The 13472-nt window shown below is 49.9% G+C and overlaps 1 protein-coding gene across 1 annotated transcript in view; it reads right to left on the bottom strand.

Annotated features, from left to right (window-relative positions):
- Window positions 1-5208: 5208 nt before the first annotated feature.
- RAB6B (RAB6B, member RAS oncogene family) overlaps window positions 5209-13472 on the bottom strand; it is a 126651-nt gene continuing 118387 nt past the window's right edge. The window contains 1 exon segment of the mRNA XM_048864737.1: window positions 5209-5545. Coding sequence (XP_048720694.1) covers window positions 5481-5545 — 65 coding nt within the window. The 3' untranslated portion in view covers window positions 5209-5480.

Genomic DNA, 13472 nt, shown 5'->3' with positions numbered 1-13472 from the left:
AGGAAGGACAGGCCTCACAGTAGGTCTCCTGTTTCTTGTTAGAGTATCCTTAGTGCCACATAGACACCCAGTGGCCCTGCAGGAGACAGCAGCCCATTGTGCCTATTGCCAACACTCACTGCTGTGGAACAGGCAGCTGCCAGATGTTCTGTTCAGGGCTTGGCTCCACCTGTTCTCCACACCCGACCTAGCTGTGCCTAAAACACCATGACTTTGATTGCTCTTGCTGCCATATAGGGATCCTTTGGAGCGGTCCATCAAAGCAGCAGAGTCAATGGCTTGGGGGTAGCAATGACAAAGGCAGTCTCAGGTTTTTATGATCACAGCATGGTTACATCCATCCCTGCTCATTATCTTGACATAGTTTTCATTCCGATACTACAGCTCTGAATGAAGACTGACAAGGAAGAACTGTTGCTTCTTCTGAGGGCGGTTCCATTTCTCCCGCTTCCAAAGCAGATATTCTTGGAGCCATCGCTGCCCTGGCCTTTCTTCGGAAGTCTACATTAGTTATACTGAAAAGATGTCAAAGCACAATAACCTCCCCAGCATGCTTTCACCCCTTGACACTGAGATGAATAGCTACCAAGGGCAAGTCCCTAGTTAGACTTAGAAAACCTTTTAAAATGATTTGGTTAGCATTGATTTTTCTCTAACTTTTTTCCATTTCATCTGGTTTTATCATTTGCATAGTGCTCTCTGATGTTCCCATGAAGTATGCTAGAGAAGTAAAATTGGAGGGAGTCTTACAGGTAACTGTTTAAATCAATTACGCCCCAGGGATTTTCCATACCATAGAGGGTTCACGTCCTTCCGCCCTCATAAGGTTCCACATGACTGGCTCTTGTGCATACAAATGACAAGTCAGCCTCAGATAGTATCACCCCCAACAAAGGGCTAAGTCAAGGTTCCGTTCCAGTTTTCAGAATGAAATTTAACAACACTGCATTCCTGACAGCATGGGAGGCAAACAGGAGCGGAAAGTACAGTGATAACAATGTAGCAAATAAAGAGATTTGGTTATTAACACAATGAATGGGACACAGTATAAGGCTGGAAAAAATTAAAGTCTACATGACATGAGAGTCTATATAAGTGATGTGACTGGGGGGAGAGAGGGGGAGCAGAGAGAGTAGGAAAACTGCCTTATGGCCAAGCAGAACTGATTACTAATGCAACGAGGGAGGAGGTAAATGAAATTCTAAATACCTCATATTCAGGTCTGGCTGCAAGTCACATTGAGACAAACGACTCTTATACTGAAGCTCGGCTATCATTTCTCTAAGGCTACTGATGAGGGGAAAAGAAAAAAGCTAAAGGTTCTCCAGATTGTGTGTGTGCATCTGTGTGTGGAGCGGGGAGGTTTATTTTTCTACAGGAATATTGCATGAGGAAAGCTACTTCATAAAGCAAAAATCAGTACATTCATTAAGTTCACACAATATCCTGTCACTCAGGCCAAGTACTGTACTAAAGATAAGACAATACACTGCAACCCAGGTGACACTGAATTGGTTTAAATTGCTGTGAGGTAACAGGCAATCTTTCAGCAACCACCATTGTTCTCTGTGTTTGTGTTTACACTGAGTGTGCATCTGCACAGCTCCCATATACAGATGTAGTGGATGTGGAGCTGTTTCCATGTGCATTTTTTTCTTGCTTAATGCACATCTATGTGTTATTTTATTGATGAGATGACAAATCACAAGTTATCTGACAATAACAAGAACCTCTTATTCCCACACATTGCATTTTCCACAACTGTTGTCTAAAGCAGTTGCATGTCATAACAACAGTGGGTGAAACAAAAACTATATGGGCTGTGTGGGTGTACGTATGTGTGTGCATGCACCTGTGTGTGAGCGAATGGATGCTTTATATATATATATCCCGCTGTTGTTATGACATGCAACTGCTTTAGACAACAGTTGTGGAAAATGAAATGTGTGGGAATAAGAGGTTCTTGTTGTTGTCAGATAACTTGTGATTTGTCATCTCATCAATAAAATAACACATAGATGTGCATTAAGCAAGAAAAAAAATGCACATGGAAACAGCTCCACATCCACTACATCTGTATATGGGAGCTGTGCAGATGCACACTCAGTGTAAACACAAACACAGAGAACAATGGTGGTTGCTGAAAGATTGCCTGTTACCTCACAGCAATTTAAACCAATTCAGTGTCACCTGGGTTGCAGTGTATTGTCTTATCTTTAGTACAGAACTTGGCCTGAGTGACAGGATACTGTGTGAACGTAATGAATGTACTGATTTTTGCTTTATGAAGTATATATATATGTAAAATGTGTGTACACAATACAAAAATTACATCCATGTTACCAAAACAGTCTTCCCTTTTTAGAAGACAAGACCTCCCCGATTCATCAACCACCTGCCTTTCTTTACTCATATAGAAAATGTTCCATAATAAAGAGCAACCATCATGTATGGACCAGTCAGTTGAAAAGTACGGTGGCCCCACTGGACAAACTTTATGATTTTGCAGTGATCTACAGGAGTGGCTTTGGCCACCATTTTGGAGCTGGAAGAGTGGGTGGACACTTAGTGCTCAATCCCCATTGAAAGTGAAACACATCTGAATATTGCCCAGGCTCAAACAGGCTCTTTCCAACAGGAACAGGATTTTTTTTAAAAAGGTATCAACTGTTTGCAAGCACTTACTCCTATTCAAGGGCAAATGCAAAATGGTGGCCACTGTTAACCATGGTGAATGGAATTCTATGGGTCAACCATACTTTTTAAGTGATAGTAATGTAATTTTTCCATATAGTCACTATAGCATGTGTGTCTCTCTTCTACTATATGCATGAGGAAAAAAAACCACCAGTACATTATACTTCAAGAACTAGGCCCATACAACATTAGCAACTAAAAATTCTTAAAAACATTGATTGCTATATCAGTATTTCTGCACATACCCCCTCTGGGATGGTATAATACTGTGTAATGCATGATGGTGAGACTTACATGTATTGAACACTCTGTCTAGGAGTTGGGTAGTCACCCCTAAAACATGAGATAAGAAGTGTATTACACTGCCCCCATCATATATTTCCCCCTCTGTTTATCTCTCTCTAAATCAGGGGTGGGCAAACTTTTTGGCCTGAAGGCCACACTGGGGAAATAGAAATTGTATGGCGGGCTATAAATGCTCACAAAATTGGGGTTATGGTGTGGGAGGGGGTGCAGTGGTGAGCTGGAACTGGTTGTTACATTTAGAAGCCTTTTTAGAACTGGTTGTCCCAAGGGCTTCTAAATTTAACAACGGGCCAAAAGTGGCACCTTAGGCGCCAACTCCGTGGGTGCTCCAGGGCTGGAGCACCCATGGGGAAAATTTGGTGGGTGCAGAGCACCCACCAGCAGCTCCCCTCCGCGTCCCCGTCCCCAGCTCGCCTCTGCCCCTGAGTTACGCTCCGCCCCACTCTGCTTCTCCCCCCCACTGCTCCCCGTCTTCCCACGAATCAGCTGTTCACACGGGAAGCCTGGGAGGGCTGAGAAGCAAGCAGCGGCTTCGCACTCAGGCCCAGGGAAGCGGAGGTGGAGCGGAGGTGAGCTGGGGCGGGGGGTGTGAGGAGGGCCGCCGCGCCGCAGCAGGTAACCCAGGGGGTGCGCAGGGGAACCGCTCCCCGCCCCAGCTCACCTCCACCTCCCTGGGCCTGAGCGCGAAGCCGCCTCTCGCTTCTCAGCCCTCTCAGGCTTCCTACGCGAAAAGCTGATTCGCGGGAGCCAGGGGACAGGGGCCTTCAGGGGAGGAGGCGGTGGTGGAGCGGAGGTGAGGCCGGGCGCAAGCTGGGGCCGGGCGCGGGGTGAGGAGCTGTCGGTGGATGCTCTGCACCCACCAAATTTTCCCCGTGGGTGCTCCAGCCACTTTTGATGTGATCAGCGGGGGGAGCAGCTGCTCCCCCCGCAGCTATGCTACCCCATCCCTAGGAGTCAGAGGGACCTGCCAGATGCTTCCTGGGAGCCACCCCAGGTAAGTACCGCCGGGACTCCCCACCTCGCCCCCGGCAGGTCCCTCTGGCTCTTAGGCGCAGGGTGGGCACCCACTACGGTGGCCCATGAGACCCTCCTGCCCAGTTCCGAGGGCAGTCAGGGGACAGGGGTGGATGGAATGGGGGCGGGGATGGGCCACGACCCCCTCCTGGGGTTAGGAGGGAACCGGTTGTTAAGATTTTGGCAGCTCATCACTGGGTTCGGGCTTTGGGGTGGGGCTGGGGATGAGGAGTTTGGGGTGTAGGAGGGTGCTCTGGGCTGGGACCGAGGGGTTTGGAGGGCAGGAGGGGGATCAGGGCTGGGGTAGGGGTGCAGGAAGGGGTGCACGTTCCAGTTGGGAGTGCAGGCTCTGGGGTGGGGCTGGGGATGAGCGGTTTGGGGTGCAGGAGGGTGTTCTGGGCTGGGATCGAGGGATTTGGACAGCGGGAGGGGGATCAGGGCTGGGGTTGGGGTGTGGGGAGAGGCTCAGGGGTGCAGGCTCTGAGTGGCACTTACTTCAAGCGGCTCCCAGAAGCAGCGGCATGTCCCTTCTCTGGCTCCTACGTGGAGGCGCAGCCAGGCTTCCCCATCCGCAGGCACCGCCCCTGCTGTCCCCATTGGAGCACCAGAGGGGGCCATTGGATTGCGTAGCAGCCGGAGCAGGGCCATCCCGTGGCTTCCAGGAGCCGTGTGGTGCAGCCCCCGACCCTGCGCCGCAGCTGGAGCGCTGGAGCAGGGCCACACCACGTGGTGCAGCCCCCGACCCAGTGCCCTGGCCAGAGCGGGTCTGAGCCCCGTGATATGGCCCTGACCCAGCGCCCTGGGGCCAAGCTGCGTGGTGCAGCTTGCAGGCTGGCTTAAAACGGCTCGTGGGCTGGATCCGACCTGCGGGCCATAGTTTGCCCACCCCTGCTCTAAATCTATATATGGAGATATAGTTAGAGCTATCACATCACACACTTATTTTATATATTTGCAGCATGATTTGTTCTACCATCAAATCTTCTACTGTACTGTTAATGTTTTGTTTAACCAATCAGGGACTAGTTTGCTACAAGCGAAGTCCTATGTCGAATGCTGAAACTAACCAGACTGTAGTATTCTGGGGAGCTTTTCTGTAAGTTTACAAATATACAAAAACAAAAGACTAACCTCTTTCCAAAAAAACCCAAGTCACTACTTTTCATCTGGCAAAAAGTTGTATACACATGATTTAAACTTTCCTTTTTAAATGTTGAACTGGTTTTGGCAATTTTAATAAAGTACAATATATTACAACCAAACCAAAAAAATAGCAAGTTTCAGTAACAGCTGTTAAGAGTGATGTAATCTGAACATTTTCACCCACCCCTCCCTAGAGACAGAGAGAAAAAAAATCCTCCACCATCCGATAACTCAATTTGTTTCTTTAGGAAGCTAACCAATAGGAAGCAACACAACAAGCGTGTGGTATCAAATGAAGCTGACCAATCTTGTGCTCTGTATTAGCAAGAACACCCTCCTTCACTGGCTGGAGGATCCTGTGGTTTGTCCAACTTGATGTCAATCACTGATGGAGGAAAGAAAGGTTAAGGAAGATGATGATATCATTACTCAAGGTAAACCTGTGTATTCTAGGTGCTGGGGCAGTTACCGCTGCTTGATTTCTGGCAGGTGGGAATTAATTTTAGTGTTCATGGAAGTGATATACCAACTGGCAGCAAGCACAGTGCAGGTTGGTGCTGTGTATCTCCACCTACCTATGTCCTAAGCCATCTTTACAGGACTTCTGCTTCACATGGAGGACCCCCAAAATTTCTGTCAAGGCACTTCCATCCAGACTTGTAGTGTCCGCTGCTTTGGTCTGGGCAGAGATTGCCAAGTGTGCTGAGTTGGGCAGGGGAGTTGGCAGACAAATATCCTCTAAGACAAAAGCACCCAACGCAAATCACATGGGACCAAAATCCGAAAGCTGTTCCGCGTACAGGCCCACCTGGGAGCCGAGGCACGGACCCAGGGGGCTAGCCCGTTGCACCACCGTGGCCACACCACTATTTTAGACATGAGCTTGCTCAAAGCTAGTGTGTGTAGGTCTACCCACCTGGACCTACACCTCTGGCTGCAGGGAGATGTACCTGTCCTCCAAAGGCTCTAGGGGGGAGTTTGCTACAGAAAGAAGCGGTGTGGGAACCTTTGCTGTAGGGTACTGCCTCCCCCCACCCCCACCAGCTCTTTTCCTCCTAGGGAAGGTGCCAAATAAGCTATAAAAGTGTACACTAGCCATACAACATGGGAGCAAAATTGCAAGTACCCCACTCTGCTCTCATATAGCAGGACTACAGGCCCTTGTTCTGCTGTGACGAATGTCGTTGAACCCAGGAGGCCAAACCTCCCCTGGTCCTAACGCCACTTGCTGCTGCTGCTTTAAAATGACACAGCAATTCCATCTGGCTGTGCCCTAAATGCAGCTGATTTAATAATTCACAGGCTTCCCTGAACAAAGAGTTGAACTGAGGTGCACATGAACAGCCACAGCCAATTCCGAGAGCTGTGGCTGCCAACGCGCGCAAAGATAAATACATTAAAAAATAATGAGCTGGGTTGATGTGCTGCGGAGAGGCAGCCCCTTCAGTGTGACAAGCCACTTGCTAGCCTCGGCATGCAGGAATTTCTCAACAGATAGGTATGTTAAGGCTCAAGGCTAATCCTGGCCTCCTGGACCTGAGTATCCTACCTTTATGGTTCCAAGAGAGGACATCAGGTCCTCATCTTGCCTGAAACTAGCTTCTTCCCTGAATCCTCCAAAGGGACTACCAGCTCATCTCATCTGACCTCTTGTACCTCACAGGCCACTAGCCCCACCCAGCACTCACACACTAAACCCAACACCTGAAATGCGACCAAAGTATTACAGCCCCTTAGGAGACTAGACTATTACATGCCATGGGAGAGATTGGGAGGGACTGAGGTGCACCAGTGTGTGAGGCCCCTGCACTGAATCATAGAATCATAGAAGATTAGGGTTGGAATAGACCTCAGGAGGTCATCTAGTCCAACCCCCTGCTCAAAGCAGGACCAACACCAGCTAAATCATCCCAGCCAGGACTTTGTCAAGCCAAGCCTTAAAAATCTCTAAGGATGGAGATTCCACCATCTCCCTAGGTAACCCATTTCCATGCTTCACCACCCTCCTAGTGAAATAGTTTTTCCTACTATCCAACCTAGACCTCCCCCACTGAACTTGAGACCATTGCTCCTTGTTCTGTCATCTGCCACCACTGAGCACTGCCTAACTCCATCCCTTTGGAACCTCCCTTCAGGTAGTTGAAGCCTGCTATCAAATTCCCCCTCACTCTTCTCTTCTGCAGACTAAACAAGCCCAGTTCCCACAGTGTCTCCTCATAAGTCATGTGTCCCAGCCCCCTAATCATTTTCATTGCCCTCCACTGGACTCTCTCCAATGTGTCCACATCCTTTCTGTAGTGAGGGGCCCAAAACTGGATGCAATACTCCAGATGTGGCGTTACCAATGCGAATAATCACTTCCCGTGATCTGCTGGCAATGCTCCTACTAATGCAGCCCAACATGCCATTAGCCTTCTTGGCAACAAGGGCACACTGCTGACTCATATCCAGCTTCTCATTCACTGTAATCCCCAGGTCCTTTTCTGCAGAACTGCCTCTTAGCCAGTCAGTCCCCAGCCTGTAGCACTCCATGGGATTCTTCCATCCTAAGGGCAGGACCCTGCACTTGTCCTTGTTGAACCTCATCAGATTTCTTTTAGCCCAATCATCCAATTTGTCTAGGTCAGTCTGGGCCCTATCCCTACCTTCCAGGGTATCTACCTCTCCCCCCAGCTTAGTGTCATCCACAAACTTGCTGAGGGTGCAATCCACCCCGTCATTAAGATCATTAATGAAGATGTTTAACAAAATCAGCCCCAGGACAGACCCCTGGGGAACCCTGCTTGATACCAGCTGCCAACTAGACTTAGAGGAAATCACTGGATGGTGACATCAAGAAAATGCAAACTAGACATCACTGGCAGGAAAATGATTAAATGAGAGAGACCCAGATAATCCTGGCAAGTGACCCTGCACGCACATACTATAGAGGAAGGTGGAAAACCCCGAGGTCCATATCAATCTGACTTAGGGGAAAATTCCTTTCTGCCCCGTGAGGCAATCAGTTAGACCCTGAGCATCTGAACTCAAACCAGTCAGCCCAGCACCTGAGTGAAAGAATGCATGGTGCCATCTGAGAGCCCTGGCACACCCCAGCCAATGTCCCATCTCCAGCCATGGCCATCACTGATGCTTCAGAGGAAGGAGATTAAAAAAAAAAAAACCCTCCCAGAATACATGGGTGGGAAAAACTGCCTTTCTGACCCCTGCTCGTTGTTTCACATGGCCTGCCCCCATAGTGTTTGCTGTGTGATGGGGTTGGGATTCCTTTGCTTCGCCCTCTCCCATGGTTTTTAATCCATTTGTCCAAATGTCTAGTTCATGGCTCTGTTTCCTCAAAGACTTCGGGGCAGGTGGCTGAGGAGGGACAAGTGCTGGGGAAAAGGGGTTGGGAGACAGGTCAGTGTCCTTGCCATCCAAGTCAGGGGGAGTTAGGCGCCTGTGAGGATCTGCGCTCCAGAAGAAGGCCCGTAAAGGGAGAGGCCCAGGCAGAATCCAGGAGCGAATATGGCAGATACCACTGGCTCCAATACTGAGTATGGCACTTTTAACTGCCCGCCTCCCACCCCAGAGATCCGCCAATGGGCTGATAATCCATTGCGCTTGTGGCATGTTCACTACAGAAGGTGCTAAGTGTTATTTCCCAGCCTACTCCATATTACAGCTGCAGTGAGAGATACCTGAGACACAGAGCCATGAAAAGCCAGAAAACTGACTACTGGGCTCTCTGGGCCAGATTGTCAAAGGTTGTTAGGCGCTGAAAAATGCAGGTGGGTGCCTAGTGGGCTATCTCGTACCTAAGCAGGTTAGGTGCCTAGCTCCCATCGACTTCACTTGGAGCTGCAAGTGTTTAGCACATCCGGGAAACAAGTGCAAGTCCAATGCTAGTGCTAGTGTAGACAGGGCTCCCAGCGGGCATCGTTGGCCTAAGCACCATGTCCTCTAGCTTGGCTTAGAGCAGGTCTGCTCGGCCCAGTGGGGCCAATGCGGGCAGGCATAGGCCCTTGTCTGCACTAGGGCCTGCAACGAGCACCAAACCTGGGCAGAGCATTTCAAAGCTGCCTAATGGATCTGGATGCCCAATTCCCATGAAGATTAACTGAGGTCCCTTAGTTGGCTGTGGAAATCTCAGTCTTAGGGCTTAAACTGTGGGGGGGCATGATGCATAGGGCTGCGGGGGTGGCAGCCTCACAGCTCTGCAGAATCCTTCACACCACTGGGATCAGGAGCGAGTGCCTGGCCTGCTCCGAGGTTGCTGGGACTCAGCTCAGCATGGCAGAGGAAAGACACCCCTAGCGCACGGCTGCGAGTGGGAAGGGATCACAGCAGGCAGCATCGAGTGGGGTGCTGGGCACAGCTGATCGGAGGAGCTGCACTGCAGGGGAATGCTAATTAGGTACACACCTCATCACAAGAGCTCATGCCATTTCCTGGGAGGCAGCTTTTGCTCCCATGGTAACAGGGACAGGAATCATTAGCCTGGGCCACTGCCTTGTGAGGAGGAACGGTCCTGCCCAGCCAGGCTTCCAGACATCTCCTCCTGGGCCAGGTGCTGGCGCCTTCAGTGAAATGATGGCATAGAACAGTTTCCTGGTGGGGCAGATGGGTGGTTTTCACTGACACTGCGACAGTATTAGGATTTCCCCTGCTGTTGAGGCCTCTGGCCTTTGTGAAACGGGAGTGTCCTTCAGCTCTGAAACTCTGCCTGGCTCTGTTAGCTGAACTGGGGATGGAATTTAGGATTTTCAGAGCCTACATTGGAGTCTGCCTGGTCATGGCTGAAGGAGGCTGCAGCTCTCACAGCACTGCCCAGACAACTGGCAGGCACAGTCCCAGGCATTGGCCCCTCTGTGCCGCCTCCTAGTGCTTTGTTGTGGGGGGCGGAGTCCTGGCACTATGGAGTCAGCAACTTCTGTGGGCTTCTCTTGGCCTCCAATGCTGGCTGCTGCTCCACACTCCCTCTCACCTGCCTATATGTGTCCAGGCCAGTGCTTGGAGAAGAAGAAACCATCCCCTAGCTCCATTAATTTAAGGCAAGTGCACCTGGATAGCTCCTTCGTCAGGTGTGTTTACCCCTCACATGGGTTTTCCATTGCTCCCCATCGCTGGCTGGGAGGGACTCACTGTCACCTTCAGTGGCCATGGCAACTGGGTTTGAAGAAAGGGCCCAGTCTTGTCTCCCCTCAGGGCTATCAGCAAATCTGAGGGACAAGAGTGGCTAAAGGCTCCAGTTCCGTCCCCTCTCGTAGTCTGCAGGAACACTGACTCGGTTGCCCCACTGCCTGGCAGACCCCAGGGAAGGGTGTGGGAGAGGGAGGGTGGAATCCCAGAACTGGCCATCTGCACCAGGGGCCACATGCAGGCTCTGACCTGCCCCTGAGACAACCTGAGCCCGGCACACCTCATTGCAGATTAAGGGGCACATCCTCAAGCGCAGCTGTCTTCTCCATTCCCTCCCACAGTGCTGCGCTTCCATTCACCTCTGCTATCTGCCCACCCTTGACTCTGAACTCCCCTTCCCCTCCTCCTGTCCCGCTACCTGTCAATCTGCCCATCATGTCAGTCACTGTGCGCCTCACTGCCTCGCTGGGCAGCCTCATCCAGACCAGTCTGGAGTCCCCACCTGGAGTTGTCACACTGACTTCCAACCTGCACAGTGCCCCCGACCCTGGGGAAACAATCCCCACCCATGAACTGTATTTGTCCTGGGTACAGGAGGGGCTGCACTCACCAACGTTTCCATCTTGTGAGGGCTTCATACAGAGACTGAATACCCTTTTGGATGATGCTTTAGCCAAGCAGTGCAAACCCATACAGATTTAAGTAAATACACTGATATCACAACCCACACCCACACCCCGCCCAGGGTGAGCTGTGTCCTTGAACTGGGAGCCATTGACATCAATGCCCTTTTGGAGGGGGGAGCCCCTAGGACTTGGGGCTTAGCAGTCACAGTGCACCGGGGCAGTTTAAACCCTCCCTCGTCTGCACAGGGATTGATCGGAGAGCTCAAATGGCTTCTGTACTGAACACCCCCTGCTGCAGTGCATAATAAATGCCATTGAATAGCTGCCAGTGTTGTGTAAATATTAACTGGGATTGGCCCAAGGCTGTCACTCCGGTGCCTCAGGTCAGGGGAAGCCTTGGTGATACTATGTGGGGACAATAGCAACTTGACACAAGCTGTCCTCATTCAGAAAACACTGCCTCCTTGCACTGTTCACTAAGGAACTATTTGCTGCTCCCTCTCCCCTGGCCCTGGGGGAGTCATTATTGCTGTGTTTAATTTAAAAAGAGGGAACTTCTCTGTAATAAATAAATCTTAATTGGAGCAGAACCATTAGCCACCCAGCTGGAGGAACTGCTACATTGATGCTTTTCTTTTTGTTCATTCAGTAATTGGAGAAAAGAGACAATTAGCTTGGTCTAATGAGAGCACTGGTGTCTGCCAGAACCTAGCTGTGGTGGAAGGGAACGTTTTCTGTCTACCTTCACACTGGGTACAGAGCAGTTTGCCCTGTAAGCTTCCCCAAATCTGCCCTCAGATGCTCTTCTGGTGGATGGCTGAGCAGTAATCCAGAAGCACAAATAACTAAGGAGCGGTTATGAGAGGGGAGCACAGGGAGACATGAGGAAATCCACCAAACGGTTCACTTTATTCTCTTTGTTATTAGCTCTTCATGGCTGAGAACTAACGAGGGGTGAATCTAAAAAGGGATGTTTCAAATAGGAATCAGAAAGCTCAGCAGCTTTCCCAATCTCATCTCAACCTTCCAGTCTGCAAAGCGTAGAAGATGAGCTGTACTGCAAAAAACTGACAAGTTTAGGCCCTGGTCCTGCAATGAGCTCTGGCTAGGCAGACCCTTCCTGACTTAACTAAGGCTCAGTGCTGGTAAGGTGATCATAGAAATGTACGGCTGGAAAGGATCTGAAGAGATCATCAAGTTCTGCCCCCTCGGCAAAGGCAAGGCCAAGTAAACCTAAATGATCTCTGAGGGCACTTGTCCAACCTGTTCTAAACCACTCCCAATGACAGGAATTCTGCAGCCCTCCCTAGGGAACCTGTTCCAGAGCTTAATTCTCCTTAGAGTTAGAAAGTTTGTCCTAGTATCCAACCTAAATCCATCTTGCTGCAGCCTAAGCTGCTCACTTCTTGCCCTACCCTGTGTCAAGTTCAGAGCCTTTGTGTGAGTCAAAAGTACCATGAAAAACAATAGTCTCCTTCATGGTATTATGGTACTTTGATCACACTATAATAAGGGTACTGTGTGATTAAAGGGTGGCTACATTGTAGTTACAGTGTAATTCAAGTGTGATTTTTGCTTTTCAGTGTGTAATCACCAGCACCATTTATATCATGAGTGGGTTAGCTACACCACAGAATTACTTATCATTACCCCTTGTGGGTATATCCAGGTATATTAACTACATCATATTCAGGTTGTAATTCCTCTCAGTCACATAGCCAACTTTCTGGTGACAGGGATCAGCACTAATTACAGATCTCAGAAAGCAAAACCACAGTAGCACTACACTGTAATTGCAGTTACAGGACCCTTTGTAGCAAGCATGGTGGATACTTTTGGCTGGAAGGAGAAAGGGCTGAGGAAAAACCTACAAAAACGTAGTGAAAGCTTTGGAATTCAGGAACAGTTGAGTTTGAGCTTCTAGGTGACTCACTGTGTGACTTCTCTGATCCAAAATGGGTGGGCCAGCCCTCCTGCGAACAACTCCCAGCATGCCCCCCTGCAAAACTGGAAAGATAAGTTGGTTTAGGTCGCTCAGCTGCCTGTTCTGCTAGCTCTATGGGATGGCAGCTGGGAACAGCGATCCCTGGACAATACCTTTCCTTGAGGCAGAAGTAGCAACTGCCTGATGTGTTTCCTTTGGAAGGCTGGGTAGAAATCCAAGAGTCCAGCACTAAAGGTATTGATGCTACTGATCCTACTGCTGAGCTCTTTTACAGAGTTGCAATCCAGGCTCATGGAGGGGCCAATAGAGCTGTGATGGGTTGTCAGTCCCAACAGAAAAACAAACCCATCTGCTGCTGGCAGACTTCATCCACTGGTGACTTTACATCACCACCAGGGAGGGATGCAATGCGGGAAGCAAATTCTGATGTCAGCTTTGGGCCTCAGAGCTCTGGGTGCCTCCCTTCTCAGGTACCTTTGTCACTAGTCATTTTATAAAGCACATGTTCTAGAGCCTTAAACAGGAGAGGTCTGTTTGAGAGATCTGCTCACACAGCATGCTGGATGCACACCTGATGGTGCAGCTAGATACACAAGGCACCTCCCTGCTGCAGCCCGGCC

The sequence above is a fragment of the Caretta caretta genome, chromosome 9 (genome assembly GCF_965140235.1).
Source record: "Caretta caretta isolate rCarCar2 chromosome 9, rCarCar1.hap1, whole genome shotgun sequence".
In the NCBI taxonomy this organism is placed as follows: Eukaryota; Metazoa; Chordata; order Testudines; family Cheloniidae; genus Caretta; species Caretta caretta.
This window is presented reverse-complemented; position numbering and strand designations above follow the sequence as displayed.